At 50.5% G+C, this 25,199-nt stretch overlaps 2 protein-coding genes across 5 annotated transcripts in view; both read left to right on the plus strand.

Annotated features, from left to right (window-relative positions):
* Positions 1-752, plus strand: part of ATRAID (all-trans retinoic acid induced differentiation factor) — a 5,016-nt gene extending 4,264 nt beyond the window's left edge. Inside the window, exons 6-7 of the mRNA XM_055327660.1 lie at positions 77-174; positions 394-752. Of these exons, the coding sequence (XP_055183635.1) occupies positions 77-174; positions 394-498 (203 nt within the window). The 3' untranslated portion in view covers positions 499-752. The remainder of the gene's footprint in view (positions 1-76; positions 175-393) is intronic.
* On the plus strand, positions 703-24,097 carry CAD (carbamoyl-phosphate synthetase 2, aspartate transcarbamylase, and dihydroorotase). Of its 4 annotated transcripts, none has more exons than XM_055327649.1 (45): positions 703-806; positions 1,471-1,610; positions 3,590-3,719; positions 4,584-4,726; positions 4,900-5,041; positions 5,243-5,414; positions 5,624-5,809; positions 5,992-6,104; positions 6,434-6,579; positions 6,849-6,980; positions 7,075-7,308; positions 7,438-7,659; positions 7,864-8,052; positions 8,300-8,424; positions 8,598-8,728; positions 11,646-11,758; positions 12,606-12,850; positions 13,048-13,294; positions 13,688-13,786; positions 13,966-14,190; positions 14,268-14,450; positions 14,659-14,877; positions 15,159-15,326; positions 15,923-16,105; positions 16,242-16,346; positions 16,778-17,017; positions 17,261-17,342; positions 17,627-17,793; positions 17,937-18,101; positions 18,281-18,412; positions 18,627-18,828; positions 19,381-19,571; positions 19,670-19,810; positions 20,004-20,105; positions 20,583-20,679; positions 20,926-20,976; positions 21,268-21,312; positions 21,417-21,586; positions 21,698-21,772; positions 22,280-22,492; positions 22,667-22,792; positions 22,992-23,147; positions 23,232-23,333; positions 23,535-23,629; positions 23,733-24,097. In XM_055327649.1, the coding sequence occupies exons 2-45, from the start codon at positions 1,485-1,487 to the stop codon at positions 23,833-23,835; spliced, it is 6,633 nt and encodes a 2,210-aa protein (XP_055183624.1). In that variant the 5' UTR covers positions 703-806; positions 1,471-1,484; the 3' UTR covers positions 23,836-24,097. The 4 variants fall into 4 exon arrangements, with proteins under 4 accessions (XP_055183624.1, XP_055183623.1, XP_055183621.1 ...); XM_055327648.1 differs by having other exon boundaries at positions 733-809; XM_055327646.1 differs by lacking the exon at positions 703-806 and adding an exon at positions 887-1,217.
* The last annotated feature ends 1,102 nt before the right edge of the window (positions 24,098-25,199 follow it).

Raw genomic sequence — 25,199 nt, forward strand, 5'->3', positions numbered from 1 at the left:
ATCTAAGTTGAAGCAGATATTTGGGAAACCTTCATAATGAGATCCAGTAATGTTTCTGTTTTTCTCTGGCTCACAGAAATTTGTCCTGAGAATGGATCCTGTGTACCTGATGGACCCGGTCTCTTGCAATGTGTCTGTGCTGATGGCTTCCATGGCTACAAGTGTATGCGCCAGGTGAGGAATTAGGCCTTCTAAATAAAGGTAAGAGACATGCATAAGGAAGAACGTCTCGGAAAGAGCCATAAGAGAGCTGCTGCAAATCATCTCGAGAAGAAAACTATAAGAGAATTGCCTTGGGAAAGGGGATAGATACACTAGGAAAGAACTAGGTGTTAGTATGTAGTCCTTGGTGTAATGATGTATGAGGGGTTTTTTTTGGTCTGTCATTCACAGGGTTACTTCTCACTGCTTATGTTCTTCGGTATCCTGGGATCCATCACATTATCTATCTCCATTCTGCTTTGGGGGACCCAACGCCGAAAAGCCAAGGCTTCATGAACCACATAAGTCTTCATACTGACATAAAGATCTTCTTGATCTTAGCCCAACCCGGGAGATTTTCCCCCTAGACAACCATGGTTGGCCTGCAGATCTTCCTCAAGACTGAAGCCACCTTTAACAGAAAGATGGACAGTTGCATAGCCTTGGGGTGTTGTGGACACTGCAGTCCAAGAATGGACTAGAATCGGTGCCCCATTTGTGCTGGACTATAATAAACATCTTTTTTGTCGTTCTTTTTTCTATTTTTTAGAGAGAGGCGTCCTGGCTTTGTGTATTTCTTGGTTAGAGCGGGAGAGAGTTTTGAGGTAGTCGGTTTTCTTCAGGTTTCCCAGGGCTTTGTAGTGGGGCGGAGTTGGGTGGAGAGGAGACGCTGGCCACGCTGTTGCAGGCTTGGCCCCGCCCCTTACGTGCTCAGACCCGCCCCTCACGCTGCCGGCTGCTCGCGCCGCCGCAGTCTGCCGCCGCCCAGCGCGCTTGGAGCTCCTGCGCCTTCCGCGGTCCGCGCTCTAGCCACCGGCGCGGTTAGCCACGTGGACCGACTCCTGGCGCGCCGACCTCACGTGGTTCCAGCATCGGCTGGGGCTTGCTGCGCTTCCCGCTTCTCTGTGCTCGCCCCCGCCTCAGCTCCGTTCCCATGGCGGCCCTGATGTTGGAAGATGGGTCGGTCCTGCGGGGCCAGCCCTTTGGGGCCGCTGTGTCGACTGCCGGGGAAGTGGGTAAGCAAGCTCGGGCCGGCTGCCGACCTCATCCCACTTTCTGCTGCCCCTCTTTGCCCAGCTTGCCCTGCCCAAACCCGCCATTTTCCCGCCTGCACACCCTCCCTCCCACCCCCCTTTGGTGCCCCTGTCCCCACCCCAGCCCCTTTTATCCCTCAAGGTCAAGGCAGCTTCTGCTGAGGCATTGTCATCACCCTGAGCAGTGTTGTGAAGGGTGTCCTGCCTGAGCCCCAGCCCTGCCTTTTTCTTGCAGTGTTTCAAACCGGCATGGTCGGCTACCCCGAGGCTCTCACTGACCCTTCCTACAAAGCACAAATCTTAGTGCTGACATATCCTCTGATCGGCAACTATGGCATCCCCACAGATGAAGTGGATGAGTTCGGTCTCAGTAAGGTAGCCACACCCAATGCTTTCTCTACTTTCCTTTTCAAATCAATGGTTATTAACTGTTAGTCAAGTGAAGACATTGACATTAAGTTAGGCATCCTGGAGAGAACAAAGATACACACTGAAGTGTTAAGACAAATCCTACCCAGGACTTGAAGTACTTAGAGAAGTCCGAGCACTGGATGCCAAGCCAAAGAGTAAGGAACCCACGAAGATTTTTTAGCAGTAGAGTGATGGGGGCAATGCTTTAAGATTACATAATGGGAAAGAGACTGGAAACGGGTTACATCCATCCCAGTGAGTCCCAGTTCACCTACCAGTCAAGTTGATAATCATCTTCTAAACGTCCTTTCCTTACCTTGACTCATTTTGTGCCACTTTTTAGTAGAGTTTTTATCTCTAGATAAGAAAACTGAATCTCCTCCCACAGTGAGGTTCCACCTATTCCTCCTCCTTTGGAATCTGGAAACTAAGTTGCACCCTGAAAGTTCAACTAATGAAAAAAATCAAATTAATAGTGGAAATCCCCCTAGCTTAGGTACAGTATTCCTCAAAGTGCATTTTGTCCTGGTTTCCCAGACTTTGTGAGCCTTTAGTTCTTTTTATTTATTTTTTTAAATTTTTTTAAAATTTTTATTTATTTATGATAGTCACAGAGAGAGAGAGAGGCAGAGACACAGGCAGAGGGAGAAGCAGGCTCCATGCACCAGGAGCCCGACGTGGGATTCGATCCCGGGTCTCCAGGATCGCGCCCTGGACCAAAGGCAGGCGCCAAACCGCTGCGCCACCCAGGGATCCCCCTTTAGTTCTTTAATTCACTCTAACACTTACAATAGGGAACCCTAGGTAAGGGACATACTTTGTTATTCCTGGAAAGGACCATTCCTTCTCACAGATCTATAAATAACACTGCATTCTCGTTTATAATGAGATATGTTGGTTAACATGGCGATCTTCAGCTTTGTTAGCTGTAGACACACTGACAAAATAAGAATTTACAAACCTGCAAAATCAAGGCATTTAACAGAACCAGGATGAGTAAGGCCTTCCTAGAGCCTCTAGCCAACCATGGATGCCTTTGTGGTACATGTACTGTGAACGCACCAGTCTATATGCAGACTAGTCTACCTGGCCATGGAGGAATCTGCCAAACTATCCTTTAGATCCCTAAAAAACGGTCTCAGTATCCATCATTTTTTAAACCTCCTACCACTAAACCATATGTGACTTAAGTATGCCATCCCTTCCCACATAAGTGACCCATTTCTCTTTTAGTTATTAAATGCTTATCTATTGGGTTGCAAATTTGTGTTTTTTTAAACTGATAATCCCCTACTAAGGGTGGGGGGAAGTGCATAATCATGCCTAGTGTTATACCCTGAACTTTTATTTTTGCTTGATAAGGTATTGTACGTCTATTTTACATTCTCCTTTTATCATAGCCTGTAATTATGATCTTGTTTATTTGTATGTTGCTTTGTTAATTTTCAGGCTCCTTAAGTAGCAAATTAACAGTGAAGACGGAGACCTTGTCTTTTTGCATACTCACTGCTCCTCCCCCAACATCTCTTAACAATGCCTGGCACTAAGTGGGCACTCAGTAAATGTCGACTGCTACTATGTGTCAGGCACCTTGTTCCTGAGGAGTTCATAGTTCATAGTTCTGTGGTGGAGACACACACACACACACACACACACAGTTGTATACAATGTAAAAAAGCAAGAACAGTGGAAATAAAGTGAGTAAAGAAAGGAAAGGAAAATATCATTTCCAGTTGTTAAAGAGGGCCTGGTGTTCAGTGTTTCATATGGGGAAGGCATTGTTGGTAAAGAATAAAAGCACAAGGTGCTTGGTGTGTTAACAGAATGACCAGGTCATTCAATGTAGCTGAAGTATATGGTCCCTGCCATACAATGGGTAAAGAAGTTAGGAAGACATGGTCCTGGGCTCCTCACGATTTCTTCCTTCCATCTTCCATCGGCAGTGGTTTGAATCCTCGGGGATCCATGTGGCAGGACTGGTGGTGGGAGAGTGCTGTCCCACGCCCAGCCACTGGAGTGCCACCCGCACCCTGCACCAGTGGCTGCAACAGCATGGCATACCTGGCCTGCAAGGTATGGCGCGAGCATAATGGTATCTGGGCAGAGCCCAGGTATCCTACCAAGCCCAGGTCTCTTGTGCGTTATTGGAACTTGAGACCAAGGCTATGATAGAATGTATTGAATTTGGAAGGTTTACATTGGGGTCTGGGGATTGGAGAAGAAACAGCTTTTGATCAGATAGAAAATTTCATACATACAAAAGGAGGGAATAATATATAATGAGCCCCCAGCTTCTGTAATCATTAACTCAGGACTAAACTTATTTTACCACTATACCTAGAACCCCCTAATTTTTTCAAAGCAGGTCTCAGACATTGTACCATTTTGTCCACAGATAGTTCACTGTGAAAAAGGGATCCTTTTTAAAACATAACCATAATAACCTTATCATACCTTTAAAAAAAATAACAATTCCTTAATATGAAATATCCAGGCAAAGTTTTCTCCATTATCTAAATGTCTTTTACCGCTTATTTGAGTCTGGATCTAAGTAAGATCTGTATGTTGCATTTGGTTGATGTCTTTTTGATCAATCAGCCTTGTAACCTGTTTGGCAAAAACAAGTCAGTTTTCCTTTAGAGAGTCCCACAACCTACATTTTGTTGATTATGTTCCTGTAGCGTCGTTTAGCATGTTCTTTTGTCTCCTGGTATTATTTTCTGTAAACAAATCTAAAAGTCATGGTTCAATTCAGATGTGATATTTTTAGCAAGAATACTTCATGGTAGTGTACTTCCATCAGGATGGCCCAGGATTTTGATGCCCCTAGAACAGCTGTGTGTGACTCAGGGTTCTGGAATGCAGTGCTTCTAAAAGTCTAACCTCATGCATGACTGAGTTGGGGGAGTGTGATCTCAGAGTGTGCTATTTTGACAGGAGTGGATACTCGAGAGCTGACTAAGAAGTTGCGAGAGCAAGGGTCTCTGCTGGGAAAGCTGGTCCAGGATGGGACAGAGCCTTCAGCCTTGCCATTCTTGGACCCCAATGCCCGCCCCCTGGTGCCAGAGGTCTCAATTAAGGTACAGAGGTAGAGTGGGAGAGTGTTGCAAGCTGTAGCACGGTAGTGTTATTCTGCCCATAACTGGGATGAACACTTGGGCAAATCAGAAGAGGCCTCAAAGGCAGGGGTTGGTGTATGTTTATCTATCCTCATTGATCACAGCTGCCAACTGTTGTGCCATTTATTCCTCAGGCTCCAAGGGTTTTCAATGCAGGGGGCACTCCTCGGATCCTTGCTTTGGATTGTGGCCTTAAGTATAATCAGATCCGATGCCTGTGCCAGCGTGGAGCTGAGGTCACTGTGGTACCGTGGGACCACACATTAGACAGCCAGGGTGAGTAGCTGGGGTGTGTACAGGGCTACGGACAGGCAGCGTGGGTAGAAGATCTGTCCCTTGGTCTAGATGCTATAAGTCAACATGAGTTACAGGGAATGAGACAGAGATCAGGGCTTTTGCTCTGTTGGTAAGGGCTGCAAGTGTGTCTCTCTCTGGTTAAGCTACTGGTTTTGACATCATCTTTTCTGCCCACTCCAGAGTATGAGGGTGTCTTCCTGAGTAATGGCCCTGGTGACCCTGCCTCCTATCCCAGTGTGGTATCCACACTGAGCCGTGTCATATCTGAGCCTAATCCCCGACCTGTCTTCGGGATCTGTCTGGGACACCAGCTGTTGGCCTTAGCCATTGGGGCCAAGACATACAAGATGAGGTGGGACTTGGGAGAGAAAGGGCCCTCACTACTGACCTGAGCGGTGGGGAGTCTTGGGGATGGGAATAGACTGGTATGTGTTAGCGTTGGAACAGGAGCAGGGGCTGGTTGAGGGTCCTGAGGTCAACAGAAGCTGGGTTTGGTACAGTGGTGAAGGGTGGGATGGGGGGTGTGAAAGGGGCCCGTACTCAGTGTGCTTCCATCTCCAGATACGGAAACCGAGGACATAATCAGCCATGCTTGCTGGTAGGCTCTGGGCGCTGCTTTCTGACATCCCAGAACCATGGGTTTGCTGTGGAAACAGACTCATTGCCAGCAGGATGGCTTCCACTCTTTACCAACGCCAATGATCGTTCCAATGAAGGCATTGTACATGATACCCTGCCATTCTTCAGGTGAGTCTGGGTGATTCTGACAGGGTGACTGAATCTGTAGGACTTGGAAGTCCCAGGGTCTTGAAAATCAAAAAATAAAGCTGAGCAGTGGGCCCCAGCCTTCTATCTTGCTACCTACTCTCAAGACTGCCAATCCCAAGCCAGAGATGATGGCCTGTTTTGTGATCCCATCTCTTCAACAGTGTCCAGTTTCACCCAGAGCACCAAGCTGGTCCTTCAGATATGGAGCTTCTTTTTGATATCTTTTTGGAAACTGTGAAAGAAGCCACAGCTGGGAACCGTGGGGGCTGGACAGGTAAGCACCTGAGCAGGACTGGGTTGTATAGAACTAAGAACAGGGTTGGCTCTGGGATGGGCATAAGATGGACATGCCTCAGGAAACTGAGATGCGTCTGGGAAGTTAAGGGAATGGACTGGGAAAACAACTGAGCCAAGATGATTAATTTATGCTGTTTCTGTTGAAAGGAGCTCCAGAGTCAGGAGTTCTGGTTTCTCGTCCTGCCCCTGCCACTCATTAGAGGCATGACTTGTTTTGGATCCTTCTGTAAAGTGAGAGAGTTAATGTAGATGATCTCACAGGTTTCATTCAGTTCTAATGTTCTATGACTTTCTTTGGCTCCACAGTTCGTGAGCGGCTCATTGAGCGTCTCTGTCCGCCTGGAATTCCCACCCCCGGCTCTGGGCTTCCACCACCACGAAAGGTTCTGATCTTAGGCTCAGGGGGCCTCTCCATTGGCCAAGCTGGAGAGTTTGACTACTCAGGCTCTCAGGTAAAGCATGTCCGTCCCTGCCCCTCTGACTCTTGACTCTCAGGAATAGATAGTCTGGAGGAGAGGGCTGAGGCATGACATTCGTTGTAGGAAGGGAACGAACCAGGAAATCTGGGAAATGTGTGGAAAAGTGAGGTGCTGAGGAATAGGAGTTGGTTATTAGGGTCTGAGAGCACAGGGAGGGAGAGAAGAGACACGCTGGTGTTCCAAGACTGTTGATAGAAATGCTTCTGCAGGCGAGGCTGATAACACCATTTTTGTTTCCCTAGGCAATTAAGGCCCTAAAGGAGGAAAACATCCAGACATTGCTGATCAACCCCAACATTGCCACAGTGCAGACTTCCCAGGGGTTGGCTGACAAAGTCTATTTCCTTCCCATAACACCTCACTATGTAACCCAGGTATGAGGAGGGGACCCATGTGGGCAGGGGGGATCCTGATCCACCTCTGGGGGCCCCCATCGTCCTAATGTTTATTGTTTCTCTCCTCCCTCAGGTGATCCGCAATGAGCGCCCAGATGGCATATTACTGACTTTTGGGGGCCAAACAGCTCTGAACTGTGGTGTGGAGCTGACCAAGGCTGGAGTATTAGCGCGGTATGGGGTCCGGGTCCTGGGCACACCTGTAGAAACCATTGAACTGACTGAAGATCGGCGTGCCTTTGCCTCCAGGATGGCAGAGATTGGAGAACATGTGGCCCCCAGTGAGGCGGCCAGTTCTCTTGAACAGGTTTGAGGGTGGCTGGGGGAAGGTAGAATGATGTCATTTGCTTTGTATCTTATTTTCTCCGGGGCAAAAAAAGCCTCTGTGCAGCAAGCAGTCGAGGCCTGATCTGTTTCTCTCTTCTGCCCTTTACAGGCCCAAGCAGCTGCTGAGCGGCTGGGGTATCCGGTGCTGGTGCGTGCAGCCTTTGCCCTGGGTGGCCTGGGCTCTGGCTTTGCCTCTAACAGGGACGAGCTCTCTGCTCTTGTGGCTCCCGCTTTTGCCCATACCAGCCAGGTGCTGGTAGACAAGTCCCTGAAGGGATGGAAGGAGATTGAATATGAGGTGGTGAGAGATGCCTATGGCAACTGTGTCACGGTGAGTGATGGAGGTCAGGTGGGAGTAATGTCAGGCTTATGAGCTCTAGTAAGAGTAGAGCCCAAGGCTGAGATCTTTGGGGGCTACATGTCCCTTAGATCCAGGGTGGGTGTAACCCCAGAAGCAACAGGATCCTGGGATGCAGCCTCCTGCCTCTCTTGACTCCCTTTGGCAATGATCTCCATGGGACCTTCCTTTTCACAGGTGTGTAACATGGAGAATTTGGACCCATTGGGCATCCATACTGGTGAGTCCATAGTGGTGGCTCCAAGCCAGACGCTGAATGACAGGGAATACCAGCTCCTGCGGCAGACAGCCATCAAGGTGACGCAGCACCTTGGAATTGTTGGCGAGTGCAATGTGCAGTATGCATTGAACCCCGAATCCGAGCAGGTGAGACTCTAGGTCCTGGAGCTGATACTCTAGCTTTTGGACCCCTATCCTTAATTTTGGGTCTTTTGATCCTAGAGACCTTGGAGTAGAAGTCAGGATTGTCTGTGCTAGGGGTTGGACTGGGATAGGGGTGGTGTACTTGCTATCCTTCCTTTTGGAAAGGGCTTTGATTTGTGGCCCTTCTGATGCCTCTCTTAGTTGGGCCCTCTGGGCCAGTTATCGGGTGATTCTCTCTCTCTCTTTGCAGTATTACATTATTGAAGTGAATGCCAGGCTCTCCCGCAGCTCCGCCCTAGCTAGTAAAGCCACAGGTTATCCACTGGCCTATGTGGCAGCCAAACTAGCTCTGGGCATCCCTCTGCCTGAGCTCAGGTACGAAAGTGGGGGAAAGATCAGAGGGGTGAGGGGAGCAGAAAAAAACATTCTTGGGACAGGGATTATGAAAAGGACATTGGTCTGGATGTGTGGAGATGGAGGAAGCTATCTGGAAGCTCACTCTTTACATCCCCCACTCTGTCCTGGCACCTCCACATGATGACTCCCAGGAACTCCGTGACAGGGGGAACAGCAGCCTTTGAACCCAGCCTGGATTACTGTGTGGTGAAGATCCCTCGCTGGGACCTCAGCAAGTTCCTTCGTGTCAGCACAAAGATCGGGAGCTGCATGAAGAGCGTTGGTGAGAGAGACGCGCCCCAAGAGACCCTTCCCCAGATCACCCTCTGGGATTCCAGCAGTCCTAAGAATTTAGAATGTCACAGAGTTAGCTTCCTGGCATAGCTTTTCAGGTCCTACATTACCAGCAGCTTGGGAACATGGTTTCTCAGAACTCACAGGGACATTTCAGACTCTATAGTCCCCATCAAGAGTGAGAATCAAAGGCATCTAGAAATCTGTGCCAGAATACACATACCACCTCCACTCCCAGATGGTGGGCGTGTCAGAATCTCTGGGATGGGGTGATAGCCATCAGACTAGCTCAGCTCTCCCACCTTACAAATGAGTAGGCTGAAGTGCCCACAGAAAGGAAGTGACATGGCTGAGTAGAGGGTACAGCCAAGAACAGAAAACTAGATCTAGTCGCTAGCTAAGCACACCTGTGTCACACTTTGTTGCCTGTTGTCTGCGAGACCGGGTTCGTGAAACTCTACCCACAGCTTCATCACTAGACTGTTAATGCCAGTGACAGTTTGTTCTCTGTGCAAATTTAAATACTGATGCTTCGGGGAAGTGAGGCCTACTGTTCTACGAACGCTTCGCCATCTAAGTCAGCGCAGTGGTAGCCAGTATCAGCCCATTTCCACCAGGCACTTTCTGCCACGGTCACCAATTTTTTTTTTCAATACAACGTTTAAGATCAGAACAGGACATCTGAGACCTTGTTCATAAAAACAAGGAAATTTAGTAGTGAACCATGAATGAGTGTAACGGTCAACATCCAAGTAGTGGTTGAATTGTGCTGGAATTAAGTTAACGTGCTTCCCTACAGTGTCCCTTTAAGACACCCTAGACTGTTCTAAAACATTTCAGCCAAAGCAATTCACATACCACAGTGCCTCCAGCTAGGGATAAGAAAGAGCATTTCATTGTGTTCTGAATTTCCATTAAGATAAATAGTGACTTTTTTTTTTTTTTTTAAGATTTTATTTATTAGAACACAAGCAGGAAGGAGGAGCAGAGGAAGAGGGAGAAGCAGACTCCCTGCTGAGCAGGGAGCTTGAAGCAGGGCTCCCTCCCAGGACCCTAGGTTCATGACCTGAGCTAAAGCCAGACACATAACCAGCTAAGCCACTCAAGTGACCCAAGAGCAATAGTAGCCTTTAAACAAGCAAGTCTAAGTAAGCTCAGATATTATTTTGGAATTTTTAGAAATCTTACAAGACTGCCAAGTTGTTCCTTCTGGAGATGAATTTCTGTTACATGAAAATTATAATAAACATGGGAATGAAGCCATAATTAAATTGTTGGTAAAAAGAAGTAGACTGAAAATGTGACAAAGATTGATTCCCAGATGAGACATTTAAATGTTTTATATCTTTTCAGTTGTTCTTTAAATGTGATCTTTGATAACTTTTTGTAACTTTTATTAAACAAGTGAGATACGTGAACCATTGGGAAATTAGCAAAGTAGTTGAACCAAACCAAAAAAGAGTAGTTATTTATAATCATTGTCACACAGGGATTAATTTGGGTATATATATGATTTCAGAATCTTCCCAGGTGTGCATATATGAATATGTTGGGTTTCTCTTTTGCCCTTTTATAATATACACTTTTATAATATAACCATGTTACAAAGGAATTGAAGAAAATCAATTATCAGCTTCCCTAACACTATTAGCATTTTAATGTTTTAAGGTTCTTTTAAAGGGGTGCCTGGGTGGCTCAATTGGTAAATCATCTGCCTTCGGCTCAGGTCATGATCCCCTGGGTCCTGGGATTGAGCCCTACATTGGACTCCCTGCTCAGTGAAGGGCCTGCGTTTCCCTCTCCCTCCATTTATTGCTTCCCCTGCTTGTGTGTGTTCTTTCTCTCTCTCTGTCAAGTAAATAAAATCTTAAAAAAAAAAAAAGTTCTTTTAAAGAATTAGGATCGTAAATAGAAAAATATAATTGTTAGAAATACTTGAAGACCCTAGGGTAAATTTAAATTGTCAGAGGACATCACAAAACTTTATAGAAGATAAAATCAGTAGGCAGACCCAGAAGGTTGTAGAGACAGAGGAGTTCCTTCTTGTTAATAGAAATCTATGTAAAATGAGATAACGTTTTTATGAACAAAAATTATTTAAAACAGTTATACTTCTTGGAAGGTGGTTAAACTTCTGTGTATTATAAAACACAAACTTCGGTGGAGCAAGTAATATTTATCAAGGGCCAGAAAATTCTTCCTATGCATTATCCCTGGACTTGTGAAAATTCATCCTAAGGAAGTAATCCAAAGACTGAAGGCATCACAGCCTCACTCAGAAGGATAAACACTTCAAAGCTAGGTGTTCATCCATAAGTAAGCAGTTATGTTATGGTAAATCATAGAGGAATTAAACTGCTCCCACAGAGCAATGTGGAACAAGCTTATGATGAGGGAAAAGGCAGTATAGAAACTATACGTACACTATAATCATGTATAAAAACATACATTTGAAAAAAGTCCAGGAAGAGATACTCTAAAATGAGAATTGTAAACATGACTATCTCTGGATGAATTCAAAGAGTAGTAGGATCATCTTCTATTATCAGGCCTGTTGAGAAATTTGAAAGGATGAGACAGATCCCAGACGGTCACACATCACAACAGGAATAAAGCAAGTAACTGGGTAACCATCAGGGGTCAGGCCACTCTGATAAACTATAGCATGTTCTAGTATCTCTATGTCCGTTTTAGGCATTTTAATTCTGTGGCTACTAAAAAACGCAAACTACGAAAATGGTAAGGAGAGGAACTTCAATTTAAGATTCCTTAATAATGAAACACCATACATAACCACCACTAAGGGACCTGTCCCAAGAATCTCCCAGAGACCTGACTAAATCATAGAAATTTCTGGGCAGCTCCTCCTGCCTCCAGGCCCTCAGTCCTTATATCCTGTTCTTTAGGTGAAGTCATGGGTATTGGGCGTTCTTTTGAGGAGGCCTTCCAGAAGGCTCTTCGCATGGTGGATGAGAACTGTGTGGGCTTTGATCACACAGTAAAGCCGGTCAGTGATATGGTGAGTGGCTCCTTTCCCCTGGCAGCAGCCCTGAAGTGGGTGCTTCTTTCCCCAGGCCATGGACTTGGTACCTCTAAGAACAGTAGTCATTACTGGACATTTGCTGTATTTCCACTTTGTTGAGAATTTTGTGGTTTATCTCCTCTGTCGTTATAAGAGGATTTTTTTTTAAAGATTTTATTTATTTATTCATGAGAGAGAGGCAGAGACACAGGCAGAGGGAGCAGCAGGCTCCATGCAGGGAGCCCCATGTGGGTGGGACTCGATCCGGGGACTCCAGGATCACGCTCTGAGCCAAAGGCAGACGCGTAACCGCTGAGCCACCCAGGCATCCCAAGAGGACGTATTCTTTTTTTTTTTAATTTTTTTTTTTTTTTAAATTTATGATAGTCACAGAGAGAGAGAGAGAGAGGCAGAGATACAGGCAGAGGGAGAAGCAGGCTCCATGCACCGGGAGCCTGACGTGGGATTCAATCCCGGGTCTCCAGGATCGTGCCCTGGGCCAAAGGCAGGCGCCAAACCGCTGCGCCACCCAGGGATCCCCAAGAGGACGTATTCTTAAACTTGTTTCTACAGACAATGAAACAGGCCTAGAGAATTTGTGGAACTTGCTAATACAGTAGCTACACAGCCAGAAAGAGGCAGAGCCAGGATTTGCCTATAGGCTTTTGCAATTACAGAGTTTTTGGTCTGGCTCCTTTTCTACAGCTTCCTTTCTTAAAACAGTGGTACTCCTGCTCTCAGGCTTTTTGAGGTACTAAAAGTAGATTGGGAATATTTTGCTTAACATTTGGCCATCTCCCTCTCCACAGTCCTTCCATATCCATCTGTCTGCCCTCCCCATTAGGAGTTGGAGACACCAACTGATAAGCGGATCTTTGTGGTGGCAGCTGCTCTGTGGGCTGGCTATTCGGTGGAGCGACTGTACCAACTCACGCGCATCGACCGCTGGTTCCTGCACCGGATGAAGCGGATTATAGCACATGCCCAGCTGCTGGAAAAGCATCGTGGACAGCCTTTGCCCCCAGACCTGCTGCACCAGGCCAAGCGCCTTGGCTTCTCAGACAAGCAGATTGCCCTTGCTGTTCTGAGGTCAGAGGTGGTGGTGAGGTCGGGCCTTGGGCTGAGGATGTGGGACAGAGAATCTTTATGCTAGTAAGGGGCCCTTAGAAGCTTTGGAGGCTTCTGGCCTTCATCCCTGAAATATTTTCCTCTCAGATCCCTGTCCTGGAATCTCAGTCTGTAGCCTACTCCCAGGGCATATAGTTTTGACCCTTCTTTTTCTTTAGCACAGAGCTGGCTGTTCGCAAGCTGCGTCAGGAACTGGGGATCTGCCCGGCGGTGAAACAGATTGACACAGTTGCAGCTGAGTGGCCAGCCCAGACAAATTATTTGTACCTGACGTACTGGGGAACCACGCACGACCTCACCTTTCGAACGCCTCACGTCCTGGTCCTTGGCTCTGGCGTCTACCGTATAGGCTCCAGCGTTGAGTTTGACTGGTGTGCTGTGGGCTGCATCCGGCAGCTCCGAAAGGTCCAAGAGCTAGTCTTTCATACTGTTTTCTTTACTGTTCCATTCAGTTCCAGCAATTGCCTTCCACTCCCATTTAATCCTGGTGCTTTCTATTAATTCCTACACTTATATCTATCTTAGGGGTTTGGGAGGAGTGTGGTGGGTGAGGTAGGAGTGAGGGAGTCCTCCCCTTAGGCCGTCTTGTGTCCCTCACAGGGCATGTATCTTTTCTCCAGCACTTTGTACCTACTTCTCTAATACCTACAGTGCTGATTCTACTTCCCTCCCAAGGCGGGTGTCCCTTACAGCCATTTCAGAAAAAGCTGAGGTGCTCTTTGAAGTACGGGTTTTGCCTGTTTCTCCATGTTCTTCCTCCCACCTCCTCACTAAATCTCGTTTCCCTCTCTATCACAGATGGGATATAAGACCATCATGGTGAACTACAACCCAGAGACAGTCAGCACTGATTATGACATGTGTGACCGACTCTACTTTGATGAGATCTCTTTTGAGGTGAGAGTGATGAAGACTGCTCATTAGCCTGGGTGGCCAGGGTCAAGTGGGAGTGGCTGGCTGACCTAAGATTCTTTGCAGCTTGGGTTTGAGTGGAAGTAGAGGGTGAGGAGCAGTGAGCAGGAATGATTGGATCCCTGACCACTTGGTCCTTCACTCTATTCTCCTTTTGAACTAAGGTGGTGATGGACATCTATGAGCTAGAGAACCCTGAAGGCGTGATCCTGTCCATGGGTGGGCAGCTGCCCAACAACATGGCCATGGCTTTGCATCGGCAGCAGTGCCGGGTGCTGGGCACTTCTCCGGAAGCCATCGACTCAGCTGAGAACCGTTTCAAATTCTCCCGGCTCCTAGATACCATTGGTATCAGCCAGCCTCAGTGGAGGGAGCTCAGTGACCTAGAGGTGGGCTGGGGCCAGGTGGGAGGCTGGAAGCTGGATTAAGTCATGGGTGAGTGTAACCAACCCAGCTGCACCCTTAGTCTGCTCGCCAGTTCTGCCAGACAGTGGGGTACCCCTGCGTTGTGCGCCCCTCCTATGTGCTAAGCGGCGCTGCTATGAATGTGGCCTACACCGATGGGGACCTGGAACGTTTCCTGAGCAGTGCGGCAGCCGTCTCTAAGGAGCACCCTGTGGTCATCTCTAAGTTCATCCAGGAGGCCAAGGTAGGGCTACAGACAAAAGAAGTCTCTGAGGGCAGGCTCTTCAGCCTGGGTGGAGACTCCCCCCTCTAGCCCTACAGCAGTTTATGGGCACAGTGGACTGGGAAGGATGGCTTGTACCAAGGCTCTTAAAGGAAGGGAGCTCCCTGGGGCAAGTAGGAGAAGAAATTGGCCCCTGCTCTGGAGCACATTGCCCTCACATCCCCACTAGGAGATTGACGTGGATGCTGTGGCCCGTGATGGTGTGGTGGCAGCCATTGCCATCTCTGAGCATGTGGAGAATGCAGGTGTACATTCAGGAGATGCCACGCTGGTGACCCCACCTCAAGACATCACTGCCAAAACCCTGGAGCGGATTAAAGCCATCGTGCACGCTGTGGGCCAGGAGCTGCAGGTCACAGGACCCTTCAATCTGCAGCTCATTGCCAAGGTAGAAAGAGGGGGCTAAAGGAGGGGACTAAAGGATCTTAGCACCTTCTTATTCTGTGGAGCCACGCTGCCAGTAAGCAGCCCATCTCCTGCCTTCATTGGAGTAGGTCTGAAAGTGGCAGGAAAGGGGGCCTTGCTAGAGCCCACAGTGTTGTCGGGGTTTGTGACAGTCCGTCACCCTGACCCCTGTTCCCGATTGCTGACCCCCAGAGTGGTAGGTCAGGGGAGTAATGTCAGCAAGCCCAGCCTGTGCAAGGACTGACCACTCTCTCTCTGCCCCAGGATGACCAACTGAAAGTCATCGAATGCAACGTGCGTGTGTCTCGCTCCTTCCCTTTCGTCTCCAAGACACTTGGTGTGGACCTAGTAGCACTGGCCACCCGGGTCATCATGGGGGAAGAAGTGGAACCTGTGGGGCTCATGACTGGCTCCGGAGTCGTGGGGGTGAAGGTATGGAGAACTGAAACCTAGAGGTTAGCTATCAGAAGCCAAGGGAGACAGTAGGTGAGGGTTCACTCATACATAGCACAAGCACAAACCAAGCAACTCTTGTGGGCAGTGCATCACTGGGCCATCCGTAAAGGCGATGAGATGGTATTTGTCCCTGAGGAGCTCACGCTCTAGTAATGGGAGGCAAGGGAAATTGGGTCCAAAAACTGCTTCTGTATCAGTCTGTGATAAATCTACATGGTAGAGACGAGAATAAAATGCTGAAGGAGTTTACAAACAAGAGATGCCCCTTCCAAAAGGGGTGACCTGGGAAGGCCTAGGAGGAGAGGTGGTACCTGAATTGAGTCCTGAAGGACAGTCAGGACGTTTGATTTACAGAGCTTGTTGAGGAAGTGTTCCAAGGCCTAAGAATAGGCCTTGTGGAAAGGAATAGGTGAGTGGAAACCGAGTGGTAATAAGCAGGAGACTGACCAATGTAGTGCACAGGAAGAGCAGCTGCAGAGAAGGTTAATCTTGCCATTTGGATGAGACCAAAGGGAAGGGGCAAGGAGAGGTGGTCCCCTCCTGCCATGGCCTCTCTCGTCCTGCTCCCTCAGGTCCCTCAGTTCTCGTTTTCCCGTCTGGCGGGTGCTGATGTGGTGTTGGGTGTAGAGATGACCAGTACCGGGGAAGTGGCTGGCTTTGGGGAGAGCCGCTGCGAGGCATACCTCAAGGCCATGCTAAGCACTGGCTTTAAGATCCCCAAGAAGAACATCTTGCTGACCATTGGCAGCTATAAGGTACCGACTCTGGGAGGGGGGGAATGGGTGCTGCCTAGAGAGGTGGGGGCAGGTGGCCTTGGCTCTCTGAGCCTCGGCTCTCCTTGAAGGGGAAGTCAGGAGAGACACAACCTCATCCTCCTTCTGCTTGGTTCAGAACAAAAGTGAGCTGCTCCCAACCGTGCGGCTGCTGGAGAGCCTTGGCTACAGCCTTTACGCCAGTCTGGGCACTGCTGACTTCTATACGGAGCACGGCGTCAAGGTACAGGGGTTCCTGCAGCCTACCCTGCGTTGTACCAGAAAATTATCTCTGTGTTCCCCAGCTTTTATTGTTGTACAAGCCCTGTGTGTTCCATGTAGGGCAAATGGAATGTATAGAGAAGCAAGGGAAAAAGTGTCTTATGGTTTCTTTACCACTGTTAACATCCTGATGTGTTTCTTTCCAGGGGAGTATTTCTATACATAAAAAGTGCAGGCTCATACTGCACAGAGCCCTTGGTAACCATTGAGTAGATGTCTTTCCTGTCAGGAAATATACTTTACTGGGAGCAGAGAGAGCCAGCCCTGGTCCCCACCCCGTGGATCCTCAGTCTCCTCCTCATGGGTTCCTGGGCCACCTGTGATCCCTTTAGGCTGTCCTTTCTGATTCCTGCCAGCCTCAGGTTAGCCCTTGACCATGTCTCTGGGGCATAGGTAACAGCTGTGGACTGGCACTTTGAGGAGGCAGTGGATGGTGAGTGCCCACCACAGCGAAGTATCTTGGAGCAGCTGGCTGAGAATCACTTTGAACTAGTGATAAACCTATCGATGCGTGGGGCTGGGGGCCGGCGTCTTTCTTCCTTCGTCACCAAGGGCTACCGCACCCGGCGCCTGGCTGCTGACTTCTCCGTGCCCCTCATCATTGATATCAAGTGCACCAAACTGTTTGTGGAGGTGACTGGGGCCTGGGTGCTTGGGAGGGCAACAGCCAGTGTTAGTGGGGCAGAAAGGAGAAGTGAGTGTGTCATGGGGCTAGGAAATCTCAGGATGAAGTAGTTATGGTAATAAGTAGGCATTTTGGCTGCAGAGAGAGGGAAGATGGATGGAGAGAAGTAGAGCCTGGTTTATGGGAAAACCCAGTCACTACCTACGACTCCCAGGATGCCCTTAAATCAGAGCTGTGGTTTTCATTTGCAGGCACTAGGCCAGATTGGGCCAGCCCCTCCTTTGAAAGTGCACGTTGACTGTATGACCTCCCAAAAGCTCGTGCGACTACCTGGTAAGTGTATATTTTGGGAGAACCTGGCTTTTGCACTCTGGTAGCAGTTGGCACAGATCCTGGCTGTGGGGTCCACACCCTGCCTGGACGGCATAGAGCCTGAGGGCCAAAATCTTTCTTTTTGAGCTATTTTCTCCCACCATCTGCCATACCCTTGACTGAGAAAGCTCACCACCTCTCCGCTCATTTCAACTGCTGATTTTCCTGCCACCCCAGTTCAAGTCTTTGATGTCCTTTGTGTCTCTGAACTGTCCTCTAATCTTGCCACATCCATGTTCTTCCAGGATTAATTGACATCCATGTGCACCTTCGGGAACCAGGGGGCACACACAAGGAGGACTTTGCCTCAGGCACGGCTGCTGCCCTGGCTGGGGGCATTACTATGGTATGCGCCATGCCAAACACCCGGCCCCCCATCATTGATGCACCAGCCCTGGCCCTGGCCCAGAAGGTGAGCACTGGCACTCCTGCTTCATGGTGACCCAGATGTGTCCCTACCTGCCTCTCAGACCCTTCCTCCCTCTGCCCCTCCCAGAAGTCTGGGGGCCCTGGCATGGATGTCAATGGGCCTTATCTCATATGTATCCCCTTCAGCTGGCAGAAGCTGGTGCCCGCTGTGACTTTACCTTATTTCTCGGAGCCTCGTCAGAAAATGCAGGGACCCTGGGTGCTGTGGCTGGGTCTGCTGCTGGGTTAAAGCTCTACCTCAACGAGACCTTCTCTGAGCTTCGGTTGGACAATGTGGCCCAGTGGATGGAGGTAGGGAGTGGGCCGGTGGGAGGAGGCAACCAAACTTTGCCTCTTAGCTTGAGGAGCGCACATCAGAGGCTAACATCAGTGAAGTGTCAAGAGCTCTGTGAGGGCTCTGGGCTGGGCTCTGATGACCTTAGATAATTAAAGGTTCTGCATGCTCTCTGATAAATTCTTTCTGTCCCCAGCACTTTGAGACATGGCCATCCCACCTCCCCATCGTGGCCCACGCAGAGAGGCAGAATGTCGCTGCCATCCTCATGGTGGCCCAACTGACCCAGAGATCAGTACACATATGTCACGTGGCTCGGAAGGAGGAGGTGAGAGTACTTCAGAGGTCCGGTGCCCCTTCTGCTTTCCCAGTAATACCAAGAGGTCAGGCTACTCCTTGTGGGGACCAGGGGTTGGGGAGCATGGAACCAGCCCCCTCAAACATGTCTGCCCCATAACTTTCCTAGAGGGGGTGTCAGATGCAGGGACTTGTAGGGTAGGGCATGAGGGAGGCCTCCTCAGATCTCCCCACTTTCCCCCCAGATCCTGCTGATTAAAGCTGCAAAGGCACGGGGGCTGCCAGTGACTTGTGAGGTGGCACCCCACCATCTATTTCTGAGCTGCGATGACCTGGAACGCTTGGGGCCAGGGAAAGGGGAGGTCCGGCCTGAGCTTGGGTCCCGCCAGGACGTGGAGGCCCTGTGGGAGAACATGGCTGTCATCGACTGCTTCGCCTCAGACCATGGTGAGAGGGCCCGTAGTGTACCTCTCTGCCCAGCAGGGCTTATCCCCCAGCTCAGGGCCTCTGGGCTCTGGGGGCTGGGACTTGATCTGGGTAGCACAGCACTTGGGCTGTGATGGGTGCGCGGTAAGTACTCCCTGAAGGAACTGACAAGCAAATGAGTAAAATTATAAATGGGATTCCTGGGTGGCTCAGTGGTTTGGCGCCTGCCTTTGGCCCAGGGCGCGATCCTGGAGTCCCGGGATCGAGTCCCACGTCAGGCTCCCGGCATGGAGCCTGCTTCTCCCTCCTCCTGAATCTCTGCCTCTCTTTCTCTCTATGCCTATCATAAATAAATAAATAAATCTTTAAAAAAAAAATTATAAATGAGAGAAGGCAGGTAAAAGGTATGGTCCCCAAAAGATGGCAGCTGTCCTGGTTTACCTGTTTTCCTTATAAGCAGAAGAGGTTAGCATCGGGGCCAGTAAGTCAGTACAATCCCAGTCCCAGTGGCCTGTGTGACTTCCCAGACATGGAGATGATTGGGCCTGAGGGTACTGTTCTCTTCGCTCCCAGCCCCTCACACCTTGGAGGAGAAGTGTGGGCCCCGGCCTCCTCCTGGCTTCCCAGGGCTGGAAACCATGCTGCCACTGCTGCTGACGGCAGTCAGTGAGGGCCGGCTGAGTCTGGATGACCTGCTGCAGCGGCTGCACCACAATCCCCGCCGGATCTTCCACCTGCCCCCGCAGGAGGACACCTATGTAGAGGTGTGGGCAAGTGGGCCTGGGGTGGGGTGGACAGCTCTGCAGCCTGTAGCTGTCCCGTGGTGTGGCCCTACCCTCGTGTATCCCGTGACTCTGGGCAGGTGGATCTGGAGCACGAATGGACCATCCCCGGCCACATGCCCTTCTCCAAGGCGCACTGGACACCCTTTGAAGGGCAGAAGGTGAAGGGCACCGTCCGCCGTGTGGTCCTCCGAGGAGAGGTGGCCTATATCGACGGGCAGGTATATGCGTGGCCCAAGCCCCATCCCAGTCACAATTTCCTATGTGCCATTGTCCTGCTGCCCCAGCACTTCTCTGTGGGTAGGCAAGGGTCCCTTGAGGCGCTTTTCCTCTTTGGTGGTTTGCACTCCTGTGAGGCCTCGGTCTAGCTCTTTGCCCCCTGCTCATTCTCCTGCCCCTGCCCTCTGCCTGCAGGTCCTGGTGCCCCCGGGCTATGGACAGGATGTCCGCAAGTGGCCTCAGGGAACTGTTCCCCAGCTGGCACCCCCAGCCCCTGCCGCCAGTGAGATCACCACGGTATCCACAGTGCTCCGGGATCAGGGTGGGTGTGTTGGGGGATGCAGCCAGGGACCTGGCTAGCAGCACAGATGTTTTCATTGGTGATTTAGGGGGTGGAAGACTCTGCACTTGACGCTTAAAATTTCCACCACCTACCTCTTTGCTGCAAAACATAGAATAAGCTCTCAATTTAGGAGGTTACCTACCCAGGGGAAACAGGTAACCCATTAACCCAACCAGGGATTGAAACACAGGTACCCAACCAGGGATGGATTCATCTAGAAACCTGTCATGGGGCTAGCACACACCTCTGAAAGGTTAGGTGGTCTCCCTCCATCAAGGACAGCGTAGCAGAAGGATGGGCCTGAGGGGATGTGATGGAGAATGGGATCCAGTCCATCCTCACCACGGACAGTGAGCAGTTTGGCATTTCTTAAGGGATTGAACTTGAGAGTTGGGTCAGTACATTTCAAAACACTAGGCCTCTCTCTCCAGACACCTGAGAGGCCCCGTCGGGCAGTCCCAGGGCTTCCTGATGGCCGCTTCCACCTGCCACCCCGAATTCACCGAGCCTCTGATCCAGGTCTGCCAGGTAAGACAGAGATCCTATGATGTGGAGGATGGGGCCACTTGGACTTAGAGACGTGTAGAGACAGGCTCCTCTTCCCCCACAGTGTCCTTGATAGACTAGGGTCACTTTTGTTCACTTACTGTGTTCTTCCTGCCATCACCTCATCCTAGTCTGATCCTCTGTACCCTCCTTTGCCTAAAGCAGTCTTCCCAGAGTGAGGTAGGCACCCCACAGCTTCTTCTTACGGCCCTTTCTTGTTGTGGGCAGCTGTGTTCCTCCGCCCGGGAGCTGGGATCCCACGGGGCAGCAGAACGTGGGGTAAATCCAGGTTGTTGGTTGGTGTGAGCCTGGCCGTTCCCCTTGCCTAGGATCCCCTGGCCACCTGGGGGGGCCCTGGGAGGGCACCATTGCCCACACAGAGCAGCCCCCATGGGAAATCACTTGTGTGTCCCCGGGGCTGCTGGTCCTTCTTGTTTTCCCCTAACCTGCTATAGCTACTGTTGTGTGAGTTGGTTTAACACAGACGCTGTGATCCAGATTGTGGGGAAATGGGGGCTCTTCACAGACCTTAGTTACAGACTTACATCTTTCCTGTTTCCCTGTTTGTAGCTGAGGAGCCAAAGGAAAAGTCGTCTCGGAAGGCAGCTGAGCCAGGTGAGACTCCCCTGAAACACACGTTCACCTTGGGGACCTGTCTCATCTGGCCTGTGTAGGAGGAACCCTCTGACCCACCTCTTCTGCCCCGTCCCTCACTGCAGAGCTGATGGGAACTCTTGATGGCACCTGCTACCCTCCACCACCAGTACCTAGACAGGCGTCACCCCAGAACCTGGGGACCCCTGGCCTGCTGCACCCCCAGACCTCACCCCTGCTGCACTCATTAGTGGGTCAACATATCCTGTCTGTCCAGCAATTCACCAAGGATCAGGTGCCTGGGGGAGGGAGGATGGGGCTACCCAGAGCTTTGAGAATCTGAAAAGTTGGGGTAGGACCTCTGAGGGCCACTGCCTTTCCAGCTGACTTTGAGGGTCTTTCTTAGATGTCTCACCTGTTCAATGTGGCACACACGCTGCGTATGATGGTACAGAAGGAGCGAAGCCTCGACATACTCAAGGTCAGGGTCAGGGCTGTGGGTTATGGGTCCAGGATCCTGTCAGCAGGGATCTCACTCTTCCGCAGTAGGTCCCTTCATGTAAATCTAAATGCTCTACAGTGTGTTACTTAGCTTTCTCTACTCTGGAAGGTTCTGTTACCCTAGGCACCCCTCAGCCCCCATGTCTGCCCTCTGAGTATTTAGCTGACTTACAAGGCCCTGAGAGCCAGTGTATCAGCCTGATCTGGTCATTTGGTCTATGCATATGTATTCACGGGATAGAACTGGGGTGTTTCCTTCATCCCCAGAGAATGAGAGTATCTCATTCAAATACCTAGTAGTGGTTTCTTTGGAGGTGGAGCCTTTAGCTCAGCGTGACACTGATGGAAACGTCAAGGTTATGACAGGTCACGAGGAGGTTTGAAGGGAGGGGTTCCCTCCTGTGTAAGTGGGGGAAGCAAGCAGCAGCCTGTGCTTTCCCCAGGATGAACACACCTATGTTCACTTTGAGTCTTGCCCTCCCGCCAGGGGAAGGTAATGGCCTCCATGTTCTACGAGGTGAGCACACGCACCAGCAGCTCCTTTGCTGCAGCCATGGCCCGGCTGGGGGGCGCTGTGCTCAGCTTCTCAGAAGCCACATCTTCGGTCCAGAAGGGTGAATCCCTGGCTGACTCAGTGCAGACCATGAGCTGCTATGCCGACGTCGTCGTGCTTCGGCATCCCCAGCCTGGAGCAGTGGAGGTGAGGCCAGCTACACACTGGAACAGGGTTCATGAGGATGGATCTAGGGACATGACTGCAAGTCTCTGTCTGGGCCAGACAGGGAAGGGGACCCAGGAAGAGTGGGGCTTGGGCTAGGAGCGGGGGCCACTGAGATGCAGAAGACAAGGTTCTCCTTTCTTGTTATGTTCACAGCTGGCAGCCAAGCACTGCCGGAGGCCAGTGATCAATGCTGGGGATGGGGTTGGAGAGCATCCCACCCAGGCCCTGCTGGACATCTTCACCATCCGGGAGGAGCTTGGGACTGTCAATGGCATGACGGTGAGGGTAGTGGTGCAGGGTTAGAGGCCTACCAGGGGTAGGTCTGGAGAATGAGGCAGCTGGGAAGTACCTTCTCTGCTCTAAAGCATCCTGCATGCAGGAAGGGGGCCTATATCCTGGTCCTGAGACTGAAAGCTTTGAAGCGGGAGGGCAGGTGCTTGATCTGAGGGCCCTCTTGGTGATTGGCTTCTTCCCCTAGATCACAATGGTGGGGGACCTGAAGCATGGACGCACAGTGCATTCTCTGGCCTGCCTGCTCACCCAGTACCGTGTCAGCCTGCGTTATGTGGCCCCTCCCAGCCTGCGCATGCCATCCAATGTGCGGGCCTTTGTGGCGGCCCGTGGCACCAAGCAGGTGAGCCCAGGAGGCCATGAGGGACATGGTTTGGGCAGTGAGAGCCTGGCACTGCATTCACTCTGGTTCTGCCTCACTCTCCAGGAGGAATTTGAGAGCATCGAGGAAGCCCTACCCGACACTGATGTGCTCTACATGACTCGAATCCAGAAGGAACGCTTTGAGTCTAGCCAGGAGTATGAAGCTGTGAGTGCCGCGGTTGAGGGGAGGCCGGGGCTGGAGCTTCGAGGCATCCAAATTAGTGGATGGGACGGCTGGGAGCTTGATCAGGCCTCTTGGTTGTAATAACCATGTGTGGCTGTGGAAGGGATCCTGGAGGAATCCAGGCTTATGGCCACACAGCCACCCCAGCCCTGAGACACTGACAGGCCCCTGTCTGCCTCACAGTGCTTTGGCCAGTTCATCCTCACTCCCCACATCATGACACGGGCCAAGAAGAAGATGGTGGTGATGCACCCAATGCCTCGAGTCAATGAGATCAGGTGACATGACTTTAGAATTGAGGCTACACTGGGGGTGGGCACCTGGTCTAATAAGACAGTCCATCTTGTGGGCTGTGTGCTAACCATTGTCCTTCTCTTGCAGTGTGGAGGTGGACTCAGACCCCCGAGCAGCCTACTTCCGCCAGGCCGAGAATGGCATGTACATACGCATGGCTCTGTTAGCCACTGTGCTGGGCCGCTTCTAGGGCTTGACTCCTCAGATTCTTCTTGTCAGGCCCAGCTGCTGGGCATGAAATCGGTGCCCCCCACGGGGGCAGCACACTTAGGAGATGCTCTGGGGCGTCCAGATAGCTCATGTGCCCATATGCACATCTGCAGACCACGTGTCAGGCACTGGACTGGACTGGAGTGTTCTAGCATGGGGGTGGGGCCCCATCTCCCTTAATGTACCGCAAACCTGTAAAGTCATTTTTCTACTGACTAAATAAACAGCTAAGCTGCTTGTAAGTGCCTGCTTCCTCACATGTATCCTGGCTTCAGCAGAGGATGCTAGTTTAATGGGCAGGACTTTCTTCTGGAACTTGAGAATGGTTTCCCAAATCCAAGAGCAGCCTTAACTGGGCAGGCTCTTGCTTTGGCCAGGGCCGAGCAGCCAGGCTCAGCATTTTCAGAGCTGTGGCTCTTTGGGGTCTGGGCAGGAATGTGCTGTTCTGTTGGTGCGGAGTCCTGTGCTGCACTGAGACATAGCCCACTGTCTTTCCTCAATAAATTTGCACTCAAAATTCTGATACAAGTTACAGGGTACTATCTGGCAAGGCCTTTCCTCTTCTCCCCTCTGTGGTCAGTCCTTCAGTGGTTGAGGTGGCCCTTATGTCCTCAAAACCTGGCCTTGGAATTCATGTGTTGTCACTGTTAGGAGCTCCTCCTACCTACTATCCCTGGGAGCCTCTGGCTGACACTGGACTTCCCAAACTGGACCAGGGGCACAGAGGCAGATGCCATGGAGGGCTGAAGAGCGCTTGGCTTAGAAACCTTGGGCTTAGGGACTGGGGTGAAGTAGCTCATGTGTCTTTGCAGGTCAGGGCTTCTGTGGATCATAAAAGTGTATGAGCTATTCCGTTCCATTCCATGAACTTTAGTAGCATTAAAGAAATTTCTTAATTCAGCAGACTTGACTTACCACCCTACCTCCCACCCCTAAGGATGAACAAGATCACTTGAGGCCTCAGCTAATAAGGCATCCGATGATCTCTACAGACTGGACTGCCACATGCTGGCTGGCACGTGGTGGTCCAAAGTGCACCAGCATCATTCAGGAAGAACCCACTTCCTTCAAAGAGCTATTAGCATGTTACAGAGATGGGAAAGAAGGGACTCATTTTTTGAAAACGATGTGAGCACAAACTTCCACATATTCTCACGTAATCTTAATATCAACTTTCTAACCATTTTACAGATGCTGAAACTGGCTCATAAGCAAAAAGTTACCAGGTGGCTTACCCAGAGTTACATAGCTAAGATTCATACGTGGGACCACTTGAGTTCACACCCATCTTTCTAGTAAAACAAAAAGGAAAGGGTCACTTCAGGCTTTAAGGGCATCCAAAAC

The sequence above is a fragment of the Nyctereutes procyonoides genome, unplaced genomic scaffold (genome assembly GCF_905146905.1).
Source record: "Nyctereutes procyonoides isolate TBG_1078 unplaced genomic scaffold, NYPRO_anot_genome, whole genome shotgun sequence".
NCBI lineage: Eukaryota > Metazoa > Chordata > Mammalia > Carnivora > Canidae > Nyctereutes > Nyctereutes procyonoides.

Coding starts and splice junctions, on each gene's coding strand:
- CAD (XM_055327646.1), top strand. CDS start 1,136: ATGGCGGCCCTGATGTTGGAAGATGGGTCGGTCCTGCGGGGCCAGCCC. Junction 7,660..7,863: donor CCTATGGCAACTGTGTCACG/GTGAGTGATGGA, acceptor TCCTTTTCACAG/GTGTGTAACATGGAGAATTT. Junction 11,759..12,605: donor TAAAGCCGGTCAGTGATATG/GTGAGTGGCTCC, acceptor CCTCCCCATTAG/GAGTTGGAGACACCAACTGA.